At 38.1% G+C, this 19,206-nt stretch overlaps 1 protein-coding gene across 1 annotated transcript; it reads right to left on the bottom strand.

The window, feature by feature from the left end:
• Positions 1-9,034: 9,034 nt before the first annotated feature.
• Positions 9,035-10,003, bottom strand: LOC133764484 (olfactory receptor 52N1). The gene has a single exon (XM_062198160.1). The coding sequence runs from the start codon at positions 10,001-10,003 to the stop codon at positions 9,035-9,037; it is 969 nt and encodes a 322-aa protein (XP_062054144.1).
• Positions 10,004-19,206: the final 9,203 nt, after the last annotated feature.

Here is a 19,206-nt window from a genome sequence, read left to right as displayed (position 1 = left end):
CTTTTGAATCGCTTATAAACAACTACAGAGAAGAGAATACTTCTAAACTCATTTTACAATGCCTGATCCTAAAACCATACCAGACAGAGTGCTGCACACCAATATCCCTGATGAACATAGATGCAAAAATCTTCAAAAAGTTACCAACAAGCTATATTAGAAACACTCTAGAAACATTATCATCATAATCAAGTAGAATTTACCCCAGAGATGGTTCAATATTCATAAATCAATAAACATGACATAATACATTAACCTAAGGAAGAACAGAAAATGATCAATAGATTAAAAAAAAGCACTTGAAAAATTCAACGTCCTTTCTTGGTAAAATCTCAACAGATATAGAAAGAATGTATTTAGCTTAATAGAGTTCATATATGACAACCCCATAGTAAAGATTATACTTAACTGAGCAAAGTTGAAAGCTTTTCACGAAAACCGGGAACAGTGCAAGGATGTTACTCCCACCACTTCTACGCAATATAGTACTGGAGATTCTAGTCTAAGCAATTAGACAACAGAAAGAAAGAAACTGCATCCAACACACAAAGGAAGAAGCTATATTGTCCCTGCTATGTATTAAAACAACAACAAAACAAACCTCCAACAAAAATCTGTTAGAGCTAATCAATGACTAGTAAAGTGGAAGGGTATACAATCAACATCCAAAAATCAACTGTATTTTTATGCATTAACAGCAAACTATCTGAAGAAGAAGTCAAGAAAACAGCCCCCTTTACAATAACTACAAAAAATACTTAGAAATAAATTTAACCGTGAAGCTGAAAAACTTCTGTAGCAGAAAAAATATAAAACGCAGATGAAAGGAAGACACAAATAAATGGAACAATGGTTACTTCTTCACTGGTTTAGGAATTAATATTATTAAAATGTCCACAGCAGTCAAAGAAATCTACAGATTTAACATAATCTCTATCAAAATACTAATGACATTTTTCACAAAAATAGAAGGAATCCTAAACTTGATACAGAATCAAAAAGATCCTGAACAACCAAAGCAATCTTGATAAAAAGAATAGAGTTGGAGGCCAGCGCCGTGGCTCAACAGGCTAATCCTCCACCTTGCGGCGCCGGCACACAGGGTTCTAGTCCTGGTCGGGGTGCCGGATTCTGTCCCGGCTGCCCCTCTTCCAGGCCAGCTCTCTGCTATGGCCCAGGAGTGCAGTGGAGGATGGCCCAGGTGCTTGGGCCCTGCACCCCATGGGAGACCAGGAGAAGCACCTGGCTCCTGCCTTCGGGACAGCACGGTGCGCCGGCCACAGTGCGCCAGCCGTGGCGGCCATTGGAGGGTGAACCAACGGCAAAAGGAAAACCTTTCTCTCTGTCTCTCTCTCTCACTATCCACTCTGCCTGTCAAAAAGTAAAAAAAAAAAAAAAAAAAAAAGAATAGAGTTGGAGACATCACAATAACTGACTTCAAAATATACTACAAAGCCTTAGTCTCCAAAAAAGCACAGTGCAGCCTAAGAACAACATATGGGCAAACAGAACAGAATAGAGACTACAGAAATCAATCCATGCATTACAACTGACTGGCTTTTGACAAAGACTCAAGAGCACACACAGAGAAAAAATAGTCTCCTCAAAACATAGTGCTGGGAAAACTTAATATTTTCATGCAGAAGAATGAAGTTAGACCTGTCTCTCATTTACCAGCACAAAAATCATCTTAAATACCATATACTTATACTGGTAAGTCTTTGAACAGTAAGACTTTTAAAAAATTTTATTGAAAAAATTTAGCAAGCATGTTAAATTTGTCCCTATTTATTGGGTACTAAGTAATGTTTTTTTTTTTTTAATTTGCTTTTACCACTTCATTCTTTTTTTAAGATTTATTTACTTATTTGAAAGTCAGAGTTTCACAGAGGAGAGTCAAAGAGAGAGAGAGAGGTCTTCCATCTGCTGGCTGCAACGGCCGGAACTTTGTGGATCTGAAGCCAGGAGCCAGGAGCTTCTTCCAGGTCTCCCACAAGGGTGCAGGGGCCCAAGCATACGATATATTAGCATTATTTAGTATGCCACTTTTTTAAGAACTGTGCTTTCTAGAGCACTTAATTTCCTGAATTGGATATAGATGTTTAATTTGTCCAAAGTAATTGGTGATTAATTCATAGTGAAATTTAGATTTTCCTAGATCAGATTTCACATCTGTTCCACTAAGCAAAATTCTTTGTAAAGGCAATTAATCCATGAGTTGTGGACTAACAAATAGGTCATGAGTAATTAATCTTCTCATTTATTTGATTTTTTGTTTATTTGCTTTCTCTGGGAGAAGATAAGGCCTCATGTTTCTAACGTGATAACATTAAAGCACCTGCTTCTTAAAATTATTTGAAGTCCTGGATTTAAATCATCCTCCAAGTAAGCAGCAAGAGGATCATATGGAGTGATTTATGCATATTTTCCTTCAAAGAGGAAGGTAATTTGATTATAAGTACCATTCAGACTTATGTTGAACCTGTCCTACTTCCTTATCTTTGCCTGTGTATCTGGGTAAGTAAAAAGGAAAAAGAATATATGCATGTGTTTCAGTATAAAGTAGAAAGAATATAAGGACAGAGGTCCCACATGGGGAGCAAGTTCACAGTGAGTCTTGTTGTTGATTTAACCATTAGCATTTTTATTTTTTACTTCAGTGACCACCTGAGGCTCTTGACAAGAGCTACCAAGGCTATGGAAGCCTTTTGAGTCCACAAATTCTGTTGGTTTTTAGACAGGGCCATATGAGAGTGGAAGTTCTTTCCTCCCTTCGGAGAAAAATACATTATTTTTTGATGACTCCTTCTTTCCATGGTGGTCTCACCCACAGAGATCTTTCATGCAGAATTGTCTTTGCCACTATGTCTTGGCTTTCCATGTTGAAATTTCTACTTAGAGTTAGTCTTCTGTATATAAAGTGAATAAAAATGAATCTTAAAGGAAATGGAATAGGAGAGGGAGTAGGAGGTAGGAGGGGAGTGGGGGTGGGAGGGTAGGAATGGGTGGAAGAAACATTATATTCCTAAAAGCTACATATGAAATTTGTATTAATTAAATAAAAACCTTCAAAAAAAGAATATAAGACCATGTTGGAAGTAAAATAATGATAACAAAACAGCATGTTGGAGCTGGCACTAGAAAAGCATGTAAAGCCTTGGCTGCAGCACTGGCATCCCATATGTGCACTGCTTTGAGGCCCAGCTGCTCCACTTCTGATCCAGGTTTATGCTGTGGCCTGAAAAAGCAGTGGAAGATGGCCCAAGCCCTTGGGCCCCTGCACTGCATTGGAGACCTAGAAGAAGCTCCTGAATCCTGGCTTTGGATTGGCCCAGCTCAGGGAGTGATCCAATGGATGGAAGACCTCTCTCCCACTCTCTCTCTCTTTCTCCGCCTCTCGTTAACTCTGCTTTTCAAATAAAATAAATAAATCTTTAAAAATAAAAACGGCATGTACAAAATATGTCACACCATAGCACGTCATGTCAATTACAATTTCCTTTTCCTCTGTGATGGTAATAGGTTGATTACCTGATCTTCCTGGTCTAGTGGAAACTACAGTGATCCATGTCCTCACTGGTGCTTCTTCCGTTCTTCCCTCATCCCACGCCAGCCAGCCATTTGACACAACGTGCAGGTAGCACCCATGGTTGCCTCTGACTATTTAAAACAGAAAACAGGGTCCTTTGGATTATTACTTGATCCTAGTCTCTAGAAAAATCTTCACTTTTTAAAAGTTAGGAACAAGCTAGGAAAGTTGCTTCTTTACTCTTTTTGTTTAACTTCCCTCTTACATGCTTCAGGCAATAACTTAGCACTGCACCACTCTTTTCAAAGGAACTTGGGTGCCTGGACACAGAGCCCATCAGGCGTTTGTACAACCCTTTCTGTAATGTCTTTGAGAGGAATTCAGCCAAAATTTGATCGGGAAAAGAAACTCCTAATTTCCTTCTTTGATACCATTTGTTCTTTGCTGCTGCTGTTGTCTGGAATGAAATGTCCAGAAATGTCAAACCCAAACTTTAAGTGATACAAAGTCCTATGACTGACCCTGAATGCCTTAAGTGTTTGAATTGTGTTTCATTTTTAAAAGGAATTTATTGATATTTTAGATTGGTAGAATCACAGAATCACATTAAAATGATAATTACTGCAACACAACTAAATTAAATAAATTTCACTAGGTAAAATTCTAAAAATCCTTTAAGCTCCAAGCATGTGTGTGCCAAGCACATATCCCTCGACACTTAGCAGGGCTTTCTGTACGTATGGTCTGGTGTTTTAGGATTGTCTTGCATGTAAGTGCAAGATAGTTAACGGTAACATATATAAGACAAATATGTTGCATAAGATACATGTCTCAGATATATAAGATACATGTCTCATATAACACATTTGCATCCCAACTCAAATATTCATTCATGTGCCTATTGGAAAAAAAAACAGCAGAAGTACTATTTCATTCTCTCTACAAGAAGTCTTCAAAAGTTCATGGAAAATGCATGTTATGAAAAAACCTATGCATGTATTTCAATATTTTTTCCACCAAAATGAATTTGTCTTTTAATCGCATCCCATGAAATTTTTGAGGTGCCCTCATATTTACCTAGTTAATATACTTACTTATTCATTAATTTGTGAATTACAATCACATTCTTACAGTGAGTCTACCAACTCAGCATATCATGGCCTCTCATTCTAAACAAGACAGTACTATAAAAACTTGCCAAAAGACACACAATTTTGTGCTTTCTGTGCTAAATACTGCTGAACCAAGCACATGCTAACCTTTCTTAAGCCAAATGAGATTCAGTATTTGAAATTTTCCTTTCTTCCTCTCTGCTGCCCTCATATTTTTTCCATTTTTCATAATGACTATAAACAAGAGATCTGTGTTGGAACCTTTTACATTGACATTATTCCTATGCTAATTTGTGAGCTCTTTTAGTATCTGGACCAAATTTATGAATGTGGGCAGTACCTGGGCCAAAAACAAAACATTTTTTAAATTGGACTTGTATTGGCTGATTGCCAAGTTGTATGACTGAATTAGAAAGGGAAGAGAATGCAGAAGTGTAGCCTAGTGACTTGGAGGCAAAGAATGTACCTGCTTATCTTTTTAGTCTCAGGGCTATTCGGATTGTTTTTTTCTAACCTGCTATTTCTGGCATTGCAGCATATATTTGACAAAATGAATAAATATAAGGAGAAGAGTGTTCTATAAGCTGAAGGAGCTTCTCACCTGTGCCTTGGCCACCAGGAATACATCTACCTTACGACTACTACTATTTCTGCCTTGAATAAGCATGAACACATTCTTACTAGTTTTCCTGAACAAATAAATCACAAACATCTCCTGTAGGTCACTACTTTTAATTCCTATGGTGACACATAGTGAAATAAGATGAAGCTTTGATGTTCAATAAGCCTGGGACAAGATCTTGAAGGCAGAAAATTCCCCTCACCCACAATACAGATCCAGATCAGAAGAAACGTGAACGGTGCTCATGCCAGGAATGTATATGATGGCAGCTGTCAGTGTCACCTTATAATCTTTGGATCTGATGTGTTTAGTCCATCCGAGTTCCCACAGGAAACAGGTGTAATTTCTCACATGGTCAGGAGACTCAGGTCTCAGTGTAAAACAAGGTGTGAAAGCACGAGAGACCACAGAACCCCAAGGGAAAGCAGATATTTAGGGGTTTGCTGATGGTGGGACTTCTGCAAACATAGCTGGTCTCCAAAGAAGGGTAATTTAGGATGTGACTTCATGCCAAAAATAGCCAATTGTTAGGACCAGACATTGGATATTCTTGTTTAAGGCAAACACAAATTTAAAATATATGTGTGATTTCATGAGTGTTCAGATGTTTATGGTTGTGATTCTCAATCACTGTTGTTCATAAGCACTTACATCACTGATACCTGCAGCTAAACATATAATGTGTGTATTTCTTTTCACTTCATGGCTATAAACTTTCCTTTAAATATGTCTTGAATTTTGAGAAATATTTATATATATTCAATTTGTTCCATTAAAATTTTTTTTATTAATTTTTTAAAATTTTTTCAAGTGAACAAATTTTGTATACCAATTTAGGAACATAGTGATACTTGCCACATTACCCTCATTCCCACATATGCATCTAGACTATCACCTCCTTCCTCTCTTATTCACTCTCTTGATTTTTTACAATGACCTACTTATAGTTTATTTTATACTCATAAGATTAACCTTACTCTAAATAAAAAGTTCAACAAATAGAAAGAAGAAAAAAAACCACTGTTCCACATTGGTTGAGACAAGGGCCGTTAACAATCACCAACTCTCAAAATGTCAATTTCAGTCCTACATATTACACTTTTGTGCTCTATTCCTTACTGCAGATCACGGAAAACATTGTATTTACATCAAAACTTTAAAATTACATCCAACCTATTATTAATTACATTAAAAATTTATACATAACAATAAATGTTGAGGCAAGAAGTACTGATTTTAAAGCACTTCTATTGCCTAATTTCCCCTAGAAAATTACAGCAAAACTCTATACCATCTGCCCTTGGAAACAATGTCAAATATTGCAGGCTGCTCAGTGCTGTTCTCTGTGAGTAACTGGTCTCCTCCAAAGTCAGGTGCCTGGTGATGGGAGGTCTAATGGAGTAGGCCGTAAGTGTGGTAGGAACAATCACACCTACAAGTCAGAATGCACTGAATTTCTTGGAGTGGTGAAATCACTACTTCACCTTTCAGTGAATTACCTTTCTAGCTTGAAGGTTTTCATCTTAAATTTTATTACTCTTGTTCACATTGTAGCTCACTGGCTTCCATTTTTTAAACAAAAATAAGTTTTCAATAATACCTTAGTTTAAGTGGGCTTATTTGGGGACCAAACTGTGGTGTAGTGAGTAACGGCGCGGCATCCCATATGGGCACTTAATAAAATCCTGGATGTTCCACATCAGACCCATTTTCCTTCTAATGGCCTGGGAAAGCAGTGGAGGATTGCCCAATGCTTGGGCACCTGCATCCATACTGGAGACCCAAATGAAGCACCTGACTCCTGGCTTTGTATCAGCCCAGCTCTGGCTATAGTGGCAATTAGGGAGTAAATCATTGGTTGAGAGATCTTTCTCTCTCTCTTTGTAGCTCTGCCCTCCAAATAAATAAATAAATCCTTAAAATATTAGTGGGTTTATTTAATTAAATAACTAATTGTTAAGTTGTTTAATTTGATAGATTTAAGATGATTAATTTTAGGAAACCTAATATTCAGCTTTGTGAATATAGCTAATTAAAATGTATTCTATATTGAAATTTTCTGAGACTGGATCATATATTTTCACACTGATGTGTTCAGATTTGAATCTGTAAGTAGTTTTTCTGAGCATTTTAAAATGTTTTTTAAAACACATATTTTGCATTTGATTATGGAAAATATTATTATGTAATTTTTCGCATAAAATCTTCCCTTTTTTTAACAGTTTTTAAGTTCGATTCTAAAAGTTAGAGATTTGGCCTCTTGGACAGAGGATCTAAGCTTGTACTTTCATGGAGAATGGAGTATTTTTTAATAGAAAGCTTTTATTTAATAAATAAAAATTTCATAAGTACAACTGTTGGATTATAGCAGTTCTTTCCTCCACACCCGCCCTCTCACCCCCAAATCATTCTGCCTCCTACTCCCTCTCCCATCCCATAATTCATTAAATTCATTTTAAATTATCTTTATACACAGAAGACCAATTCTATACTAAGTAAATATTTCAACAGTTTGCACCCACACAGTCACACAAAGTATAAGGTACTGTTTGAAGACTAGTTTTATAGTTAATTCTCATAGTAGAACACATTAAAGACAGATGTCCTACATGGTGAGCAAGTATACCATGACTCCTGTTGTTGATTTAACAATTGACACTTATTTATGACGTCAGTCATCACCCGAGGCTCTTGTCCTGAGTTACCAAGGGTATGGAAGCCTCTTGAGTCCACAAACTCTGACATTATTTAGACAAGGCCATAATCCAAGCGGAAGTTCTCTGCTTCAATCACAGAAAAGTAACTGAGAATAGAGTTAAAAATAATGCAAATTTCCTATAAATTTTTAAAAATTCCCTTTGTGTGTATGTGGCGGGGGGGGTTGTGGAGAAGGCAGGTGACATTTAGAGTGCAGCTAAATCCTCATTATGAACAGCAGAACGATTAATATTCTAAAGTCCAAACATAGGTTTGAAATAAAGAAGTAACCACCATCAAGGTTAATCAATGGCTGTACCTCAGAAGCTCCTCTCACTACCTGGCCTCTCATTCTCAAAAGCAGAGATCCTCATTTCTAATTTAACATAATAGCTTTGTCTGCTCCTGAATTTTGCACAAATGAAAAAATATAATATTGACCCTTTCCCTCTTTCACTCACCAGTGTATATGACTAGACCACAATTATCTATTAATGTGATGGGCATCAGTGGAATTTATCATTTCTGCGTATTATTAGTGTGCTGAAACACATATCTTTCATAAGCTTTCAGGTGAACATATGTGTGAATTGTTCCTGGATTTACAGCTGGCAAATTTGAGACAGAAAATAGGACATGAGAACTTGGGATATAAGAATAAACTTCAAACTCAAGAGAATGCTGAGATAAGTAAACTTGCACAGACATGAATGAACAAGGTTCATGTTTTCATAGGGCTTTAAAATTTCTTAAAATCTCAACACCAGTCTTAGTGATCCAATCAGTGTGATGCAATGGTATGTAGATTGCCATTCAGGAGAAAGATAACTCTGAAGATTAAGTACAATAAACATTCAAGTCCACTGTGAGTAAACAGGCTTTGAATCATGGAATTTCATGACAGGGCCTTTACATGCCTGAGCACAGTGGCAGTCTTCCAAAAGATGTAGAAAAATATAAGTCACATGGAAAATCTTTCCTATGACCACAAATATTATTTTTACTTGAAGGTTCCTCTACTGACTGGTGATCTCAGCCTGCTTAAGAGAACTCTAACTTCTCAGAGGTCTCTATTTAAATCTTGTGAGGATTCTTTTCTTTTCCCTTAAGCAAGACCCTAATGACACTTTCTCGTATCTGCTTGGTTTTCACCCCATACACAATAGGATTCATTGTGGGAGGCATGAGTAGATAGAGATTAGCCATAATAATGTGTATGTGGGGAGGGATGGTGTGTCCACCAAAGCGGTGTGTAAAGAAGGTGAAGAAAGCTGGGACATAGGTGATGACGATGGCACAGATGTGGGCTGTGCAGGTGCTGAAGGCCTTCTGTCGAGCTTCTGCAGATGACAGACTCACAACAGCTCTAAGAATCATAGTATAGGAGATGGTGATGCACAAGATGTCGAAGCCCCCAATCAGGAGGGCAACCATCAGACCATAGATGGCATTGACCTTGACATTACCACAGGATATCTTGGCAACAGACATGTGGTCACAGTAGGTGTGGGGTATGACATTACCCCTGCAGTATGGCAGGCGCTTGGTGAGGAAAGTGAAAGGGATAACAAGCATCACACCTCTAAGAAAAGTGAGGAGTCCAGCCCTGGCAATGACTGAATTAGTGAGGATAGTGGCATAGCGCAAGGGGTAGCAGATGGCCACATAGCGATCCAGGGCCATGAGCATGAGTACCCCAGACTCCATGCCTGTGAAGGTGTGGACAAAGAACATCTGGGCCAGGCAGGCCTTAAAATCAATCTCCTTGAGGTTGAACCACAATATGCAGAGGGTGTTGGGAAGAGTGCTGGTGCACATGAGCACATCTGTGAAGGAAAGCAAGGCTAAAAAGATGTACATAGGTCTGTGTAGGGCCTCTTCAGAGTAGATGAGGTATATAAGGCCAAAGTTACCTGTGATAGCAATTCCATACATAGTGCACAGCGGGAAGGATATCCACAAATGCACTTCTTCCAGACCAGGAATGCCATTGAGGATGAATGAAGGTGGAGTTAGGCTGGTGCCATTTAGAAATGGTATCATTACTCTTGGGAACTCAAGGCATAGCAGTTAAAGAATCATCTCTATAAACAGAAAAGAGGGTTCAGAGAGTAACTGACAAGGAGGGTTTATTCCCCACAATGGCTAATTCATCTTTCTTATTAGATCATTAAGCCTATGTGCTTTGCCCTCTGATATACAAGTGCACTTCATTAGGATCTGTATCTGGAAGTCTCTAGGGACTTTTTTATGAGGTAATCCAGTATCCAGGCTGCAGTGACCACTAACCCAACAAAAGGATTTTCAAGAATTGATTAAATAGTTGCTATGTTTTATGTGCTTATTGTTTTTCAGAGATACTTAACTATATCCTGAAATTTTAACAAATTTTATTGGTCCTTGTATACTCACCTTTCAAAGTTAAGCAGTTTTACCTAACAATTATTTCAGTGTGTGTTTTTTTTTTTATTCCAAACTATCCACCTCTGGATTTCAGTAAACTTTACTGCAGAAAAATATAAATCAGTACCTTGTATCAGTAGCTTTATTTAACCAAAAAGCAAAGAAATGTTCTCAAAAGTGAAAAATAACCATACTGTCCTTCCTAATATCATCAAGAGGCCACCTACTTGATTAGTGTGAAGATAAAATAACTCAGGAGAAGCTGCTTTTTTTCTTAGAGTCTACTCTAATGGACTGTGTAGTCTAGTTCAATGGAATAACGATGTTTATTACCTTAAACTTCATGAGTGAGCAGGCCTTTAGTACATGGTGTTTTACTTTCTACTATTATCATGACTTCAGAGAGTGAACTACCTACTTTTCAGCAAGTGTTGTCTCCAGAGATAATTTTTTCTGGTATGAAGGAAATACACAATATAATTTTTAAGTCCATAGGAAAAGGGACTCTGGGAAAATAAAGACTGACAAGATATTTAGGAATGGTAAGGGGACACTGTGAGGTGTGATAGTGTGTTACAAGGAAAAAGAAGAGAGTTGTGACAATAGGATAGATGCAGATAAGAAGCCACAAGACTGAAGAAGAAGGCCATGTTGAAGCAGAATGTGCTGATCAAAAGAAAGAAAAAGAACAAATAATGTGATGGTGGGTAGTCCTACACAGGGGAAATTCAAGAAAAAAAAATCAATAAGCTCTTTGATTCAGAAATATCTATGCTAAAATGTATAGTACCGTCTGGACATATGAGAAGTAAACCACCTGACACTTCAGAGAGATATCTAGTGCAAGTTTCAGATTGCATAAAATTGGATCTCCTTTCTTCATATGTGCATTTTATGAAATTTCATATCGTAGTTTTTAAAATATAAAGGCTCAATAAATGAACTTCAGAGTTCTTATAATTCAAAATTTCATGACTGTAACATGAAATGGAGGCAGTTCTCTGAAAGGAAGAGAAGCCAAGAATCAAAATTATGAAATAATGCTGTCATCACGACTTTCCACCCACCACAGGATAAATTCTTCTCTTTCAGAAATGTTATTTTTAGCTTTCACAGTTAATGAGACTGAATGCCTTTTTAAAAATGATTTTATTTATTTATTTGAAAGGTAGAGTTACAGACAGTGAGAGGGAGAAACAGAGGGAAATGTCTTCCATCCTCCGGTTCACTGCCCAAATGGCTGCAATGGTCAGAGCTGTGCTAATCCGAAGCCAGGAGCCAGGAGCTTCTTTTTGGGTCTCCCACATGGGTGCAGGGGCCCAAGTTCCAAAGCCATCTTCTACTGCTTTCCCAGGCCATAGCAGAGAGATGAATAAGAAGAGGAGCAGCCGGGACACTAATTGACACCCATATAGGATGTTGGCGCCACAGAAGGAGGATTAACCCACTGTACCACAGTGCAGGACCCTGAATGCTTCTATTTTAAAATACTCCTGACAAGGGATATGATTCAATAGTTGAAATGTGAATGCTGGGGCTGGTGCTGTGGTATAGTGGGCACCGGTTCGAGTCCTGGTTGCTGCACTTCTGATCCAGCTCTCTGTTATGGGAAAGCAGTAGGAAATGGCCCAAATCCTTGAGCTCTTGCACCCACATGAGAGACCTGGAAGAAACACCTGGCTCCTGACTTTGGATCAGCGCAGCTCCAGCTGTTGCAGCCATCTGGTGAGTGAACCAGCAGATGGAAGACCTCTCTCTCTCTCTGCCTCTGCCTCTCTGTAACTCTGACTTTCAAATAAATAAATAAATCTTTAACAACAACAAAAGAAGAAATGTAAATGTTTTATCATAAGAAAAAATGATGCAGACAAGCCAGTATGTGCAAACAGCCTTTAGCCTAGGGTGCAATGTGCCTTTTTAAAAGTTAGGAGAATCGTGGCTGGCACTGAGGCTAAACAGGTCAAGCCACAGTCTGAGGCACCTGTATCCTATATGGGTATCTGTTCAGATCCCAGCTGCTCCCCTTCCCTGGTGCTCCTGGGAAAGCAGTAGAGGATGGCCCGAGTGCTTGGGTCCCTGCACCCATGTGGGAGACCCAGAGGACGCTTCTGGCTTCTGGCTCTGGCCTGGCCTAGCCCCAGCCTTTGCAGCCACTTGGGGTATGAACCAGCAGATGGAAGATTCTCTCTCTGTCTCTCTCTCTCTATGTAACTCTGCCTTTCAAATAAGCAAATAAATCTTAAAAAAAAAAAGCTAGGAGAATAACCATATTTGGCAACTCTGTTATTCTCCCCTCCTACTCAGCTAATATAATCTGCTCCATGCCTTTGACAAGAAGAATGCAACGCAGGTTCAGAGATCACTCACCTTGAAGGCTGCTGGAATTCCTCAAGGAACTGAAGACATTGTCACGGATTAAGTCACATTCATGTTTGTATGGTGATCTTAGCCCAGCTGGAGAAATACATGATTTATATTGAGATTTTGGGAGACAAGTGAAAGAAGAAACATTTCTACTCTGTGCGTGTTTGTGTTGTGTGTGTATTTTATATTCTGAAGTTCTGGAGTTGAGAAAATTAGTTATTACGGTTTCTTTCTACTGTAGTCTCAGAAGAAAAGTGATTTCCCATGTGAGTGTGAATATAAGTGTGTGTTTGTATATGTTTACAGTATGAAAAAGGGATACTTAAAGGTCAGACATGTCTGGGTCCTAAGGACACTACCTGAACCACTGAGAATTGTTTCAGGAACTATTTTGTCCTTCATTATAACTTAGGATTCCCAAAGGCATAATCTTATAGGTACAACAGAGACTATGTAGATCTGAAAGTCTTTGAACTTTAAGAATTAAATCCTTGCCAACAGGCACATGAAAAATGCTCAGGATCACTAGCCATCAGGGAAATGCAAGTCAAGACCACGATGAGGTTTCACCTCACCCCACTTAGAATGGCTCTAGCACAAAAATTAAAAAACAATAAATGCTCGTGAGGATGTGGGGGGAAAGGTACCTTAATCAACTGTTGGTGGGAATGTAAATTGGTGCAGCCACTGCAGCCACTGTGGAAGACAGAAATCTGAATATAGACCTACCATATGATCCAGCCATCCCACTTCTGGCTATTTACCCAAAGGAAATGAAATCAGCACATGAAAGAGTGATCCAGGGGCCTGTGCTGTGACATAGCCAGTAAAACCGCCACCTGCAGCACTGGCATCCCATATGGGCTCCAGTGCGGATCCCAGCTGCTCCACTTCTGATCCAGCTCTCTGCTATGGCCTTGAAAAGCAGCGGAAGATGGCCCAAATCCTTATGCCCCAGCACTTGTGTGGGAGACCTGGAAAAAGCTATTGGCTCCTGGCTTCGGATTGGCACAGCTCCAGCCAATGTGGCTATTTGGGGAATGAACCATGGATGGAAGACCTCTCTCTCTCTCTCTCTCTCTCTCTCTCTCTCTCTCTGCCTCTGCCTCTCTGTAACTCTGCCTTCAAATAATAAAATAAATAAATCTTAAGAAAGAAAGAAAGAAAGAAAGAAAGAAAGAAAGAAAGAAAGAAAGAGAGAAAGAAAGAAAGAAAGAAAGAGTGATCTGTACCCTAATGGTTATTGCAGCTAAATCACTATTGCAAAGATATGGAATCAACCCAGATGTCCATCAACTGAAGACTAGATAAAGAAATTAGATATAGATATAGATATAGATATAGATATAGATATAGATATAAATATAGATACACACACACACACACACACATATATATATATATGTAGAGAGAGAGAGAATGGAATTCTACTTAGCTGTAAAAAAGGAATGAAATCCTGCCTTTTGCAACAAAATAGATGCAACTGGAAACCATTATACTTAGTGAAATAAACCAGTCCCCAAAAGACAAATACCATATGTTTCCCTGATCTGTGGTAACTCAGTACCAAAAAGTTTATTGCAGAGAAGTAAAACTGACATTTTGAGAATCATTGATTTTTATAGCCCTTGTCTCAATTATTGAGGAACAATGATTTTTCTTATTATTATTTATTGAACTCTTTACGTAGAGTAGGGTTAATCTTATGAATATAAAATAAACTGAAAATAGAATGTTGCAAAAATTAAGAAAGGGAATAAGAGAGGAAGGAGGAGGAAGGGTGGGTTCATGGAGGGGAGGGAGGGGAGGGTGGGAAGTATCATTATGTTCCTAAATCTGTACAAATGAAATACATGAAATTTGTTCTCCATAAAATATATTTTTTAAAAAAGAATTAAATCCTTTTGAGAGAGAGACCTCTCTTTTATCTTTTTCAAAACTTAGCACAATACATATAATATTAGTACTGTAAAAATATTTTTGAAGAACAATGGATTAATTCTGGTATGAAAATAATTGAGTTGTATGTATGATCTTACATTTTGATTTCTTTTTTTTAACTTTTATTTAATGAATATAAATTTCCAATGTACAGCTTATGGATTACAATGGCTTCCCACTCCCAAAACTTCCCTCCCACCCACAACCCTCCCCTCTCCCCTTCCATTCACATCAAGATTCATTTTCAATTCTCTTTATATACAGAAGATCAATTTAGTATATATTAAGTAAAGATTTCAACAGTTTGCACCCACATAGAAACACAAAGTGAAACATACTGTTTGAGTACTAGTTATAGCATTAAATCAAAATGTACAGCACATTAAGGACAGAGATCCCACATGAGGAGCAAGTGCACAGTGGCTCCTGTTGTTGACCCAACAAATTGACACTCTAGTTTATGGTGCCAGTAACCACCCTAGGCTGTCGTCATGAGTTGCCAAGGCTATGGAAGCCTTCCAAGCTTGCCGACTCTGATCATATTTAGACAAGGTCATAAAAGACAGGGTGAGGATAGTAACCAATGATCCTAAGAGTGGCATTCACCAGGTCTGAACAATTATACAGCATTAAGTGGGGAAGAGGACCATCAGTACACACAGGTTGGGAGTAGAGCCATTGGAGGTAGAGTAGAGGTTATGATTACGAAGGAATGAGGCCCAAGTGCACTAGACAGGGTCTAGAACAAAGGACAGAGTCATTATTAGATGTGCTAAGAGAGGTGCTGTCTAAGCTACAATTAAGTTTTCTGCATGAGAGGCAAATAGAAGCTGACAGAAGGGGCTTGATAATAATCTGGTGGGCTTTAGGCCTTGTAAGTTAAGAGGCCCAGACCTATCTATCTCTTCACATGGGGTACATCCTAAGGGAGGTGTGAACCTCCTAGGGGAAGGCACTCTGTTGACTTTCATTACTTGGCTGGCCTGGGAGGAGAGCTGGCCAGGTAAAGGCAGGTGGCATCTCTAACAAGAACTTTACAGTTCTGCCTGCAATGTTGCTGACCCTACTTGACCATCCCCTCAGCTGCAGTGGTCACTTTGGAAGTTGGGCTGAGTGAAGGGCTTTTCAGCTTAGAGCCAATAAGATCTGTGGCTCTGACCTGGGCATCCTTCGACTCCAGGGCAGGTCCATTTCCAGTGATCCAACTCTTGGCAGAGCTGCCGGGGCTCTTCACAAGTTGACTTCTGCTGAAGCCCAGGCTTACCACATTGAAAGGCACTGCAGTAGACTGGCCTGTTGGGTCTCCTTGAGGGCAGATCACTGTACAGATTAGCCATTAATAGGCCTGCCACCCATTGCTTCTGATGCCTAGCTTTCTTTTCCTCCTGGTTTCTGTTAAAGCAGACCAGAGGATGCAAGCCAAGGGAATGCCCAAGTTCCATCTCTAATCATCGGTGGCCTGAACTACAAGTCTATAGTCACAGGCATGTTCTGTAGTAGTTTTTCTAAGGTAGACAATGCCCATGAGGAAAATTATATTCTCACTTAAAAACTTTCTTTCCCTTTGGTCTGAAAGGGAGGTTTTTTCTACTTATTGTTTACTTCGCTGATGGCGAAGTAAATCTAGCTATGAGATTATAATTTAAGCTCTTATTTTGGCTATGCTATTACAGAAAATTGTTAGCCATCTCTTTTATAAGGTCTAAAGATTAAATTGTGCTTCCTACAGATTCCTTCATACTAGAATTAGTTTCCTACCTTGAGGAGAATAGAGAAATGAAAGAACAAGTTGGGCTTAGAATAGAGAAATGAGGGAGCAAGTCCTAGATCGCTTGCTGACAATAGCAATATCACATGAATACTTAGCAAACCGTTTCAACCATTAGATAACAACTTAAGAAAACATTTACCAGAAGGTCAATGCCTTCTATAAATTTTAAGAATCATGTATTTGGAAACACTTCTTAAATATCTAACATGGTGTAGTTTGTTTAACCAGTAAACTTAAGCACAACCATATAAAATGTTTTTAGTTTCTTTCTGCCAACAAGTATAAAACATGTGATGCAGAGATTCAGGTCACACGAATTAAAATGTATCTTTGATTAATTTTAGCAGCTTAAATTTATGGGCAATCTTATCTATAAGCCAATTAAAATAAAACTCTTAATAAAATTTCCCCATGTGGACATACAATATGTACACACATATAACATAGCATAATAGACCAATATAGCAATTTTAATAATAGCTTTTAAAATCTTTAACTCTTTTTGTAAATTGCCAATTGATTTGAATTGCTTTTTGTTTTTAGTAACCTCAGTTAACCATACTTTCTCTCAGTTGGTACTGTTAATACATTATTGGCTTCATCTGTTTACAGAGCCATCCCAAAGTACTGAATACAATAGAAGTGGCTGGAAAAAGTCCATAGGAACCTATAGGAGGACAGCTAAACACAGAACCAACAACGCTTTAGTTTTATGAGCAGCAAATCATATATAACTTGGATGACAAAAGACTTTAAGTCGCCATGTTTAAAATTATAAACTCATCAACCAACAAGAGGCACTTGCTTACTTCACAGTATTTTTGAAAGCACCTGTAGGATTTTACAAGTATTTAACCCTTTAGGCCTCTGGGGCTTTCTCATTAAGATAACTATCATGTCTAGTAACACAAGATCATTAGACTTTTTAATTCTCAAACATTTGTATTAATAGCATTTTCCACTATAGAAACTTAAAGTTTGGTACCACGTCACATCTTGACAGTACTTCTAATATAATCCAAATAGCCTGATTAGTTGGTGTCTCTATAAGATGAGAGACATAGGTCCGTCAATTTTTTCAGTTGGGCCCGAACTAGTAAAACCAAAGTCCAGGATTTACTGGAAATTTTAGAGACCGGATTGTTTGAAACTTTGATTTTTTGAATGCCTGTCAAGAATGCCAAGAAGTCCAAAATATCTGGTTGAAATACGATTCCTTAAAATCATGACATAACATAGACCAAATTTGATCATTGTTACAAGGTGATTATTCAAATCTTTGAAAATAGCACATATTTAAATAACCCATAGCTCTTAATAAAAATTCAGCTGTTTTTGAACAATTAGAATTTAATAGACATCAAGAGAACATAATAGATTACTTTAACACATTGCTTTAACAGAGCATCAGATTTTAATTCTATGTGAAAGAAAAATTGAGCTTCCTCTGATCTTTTTCTGTGTGGTTTCCTTCCTTTACCTTCTTTCATATTGATGACCATGTTTCTGTGTTTCTGTGTGTAACACATCTTTAAGCATCTTTTGCAGGGCAGGACAAATGGCAACAAATTCTTTCAATTTCTGTTTGCTATGAAAGGTCTTTATTTCACCTTCATTCACAAATGAGAGCTTTGCAGGATATAATATTCTGGGCTGGCAGCTTTTCTCTCTTAGTACCTGGGCTATGTCTTGCCATTCCCTCCTAGCCTTTAGGGTTTCTGATGAGAAGTCTGCTATGAGTCTAATTGGAGATCCTCTTAGAGTAATCTGACGTTTCTCTCTTGCACATTTTAGAATCTTTTCTTTATGTTTCATTGTGGTGAGTTTGATTACAACATGTCGTGGTGAGGATCTCTTTTGGTCATGTTTATTAGGGGTTCTATATGCTTCCTGTACTAAGATGTCTCTGTACTTCTCCAAACCTGGGAAATTTTCTGCTAGTATCTCACTAAAAAGGCCTTCTAATCCTTTCTCTCTCTCCATTCCTTCAGGAACTCCTAGAACCCAAATGTTAGGTTTTTTAATAGTATCCTGTAGATTCCCGACAATATTTTTTAGATTTCTAATTTCCTCTTCTTTGCTTTAGTTTGACTGTTTCCTTTCCTGTTCTCTGTCTTCTAAGTCTGATATTCTCTCTTCTGCTTCGCTCATTCTGTTTTTAAGGCTCTCTAATGTGTTTGTCATTTGATCTATTGAATTCTTCATTTCATTATGATTTCTCATCACTATCACAGTTTCATGTTCTACTAGTTGTTTCATTTCATTTTGATTCCTCCTTAATATTTCATTTTCACGAGAGAGATTTTCTATCTTGTCCATTAAGGATTTCTGTAGTTCAAGAATTTGTTTTTGAGAACTTCTTAATGTTCTTATCAATTTTTTGAGATCCTCTTCTTGCATTTCTTCGATCTCATCATCTTCATAATCTTGAACTGGGGTGTCTTTTTCATTTGGGGGCGTCATAGTTTCTTCCTTGTTCTTGTTACCTCGGTTTTTGCGTTTGTTGTTTGGCATGTTGGAGATATTTGGTTTCTTCTGGTGATTTTTCTTGTTATGCTATGACTCTATATTAAGGCTTTCGATGGAGCCTTAGAGGCTTGAGATGAGTGTGGACTGAGAGCTCTGTTTGGTTCCTCAGGGTTGAGGGTGTGCCAAAGGTGACACTCCCAGGTTAGGTGCGGTAAATCTTTCTTTCTTTCTTTTTGATTCAAAAGGGAAGTAATTCCGCACAGCTGAACGTAATTGGAGGTAGTTAGCAGGCAAATGA

This window comes from Lepus europaeus, chromosome 7 (genome assembly GCF_033115175.1).
Source record: "Lepus europaeus isolate LE1 chromosome 7, mLepTim1.pri, whole genome shotgun sequence".
Lineage (NCBI taxonomy): Eukaryota > Metazoa > Chordata > Mammalia > Lagomorpha > Leporidae > Lepus > Lepus europaeus.
This window is presented reverse-complemented; position numbering and strand designations above follow the sequence as displayed.

Coding starts and splice junctions, on each gene's coding strand:
- LOC133764484 (XM_062198160.1), bottom strand. CDS start 10,003: ATGATACCATTTCTAAATGGCACCAGCCTAACTCCACCTTCATTCATC.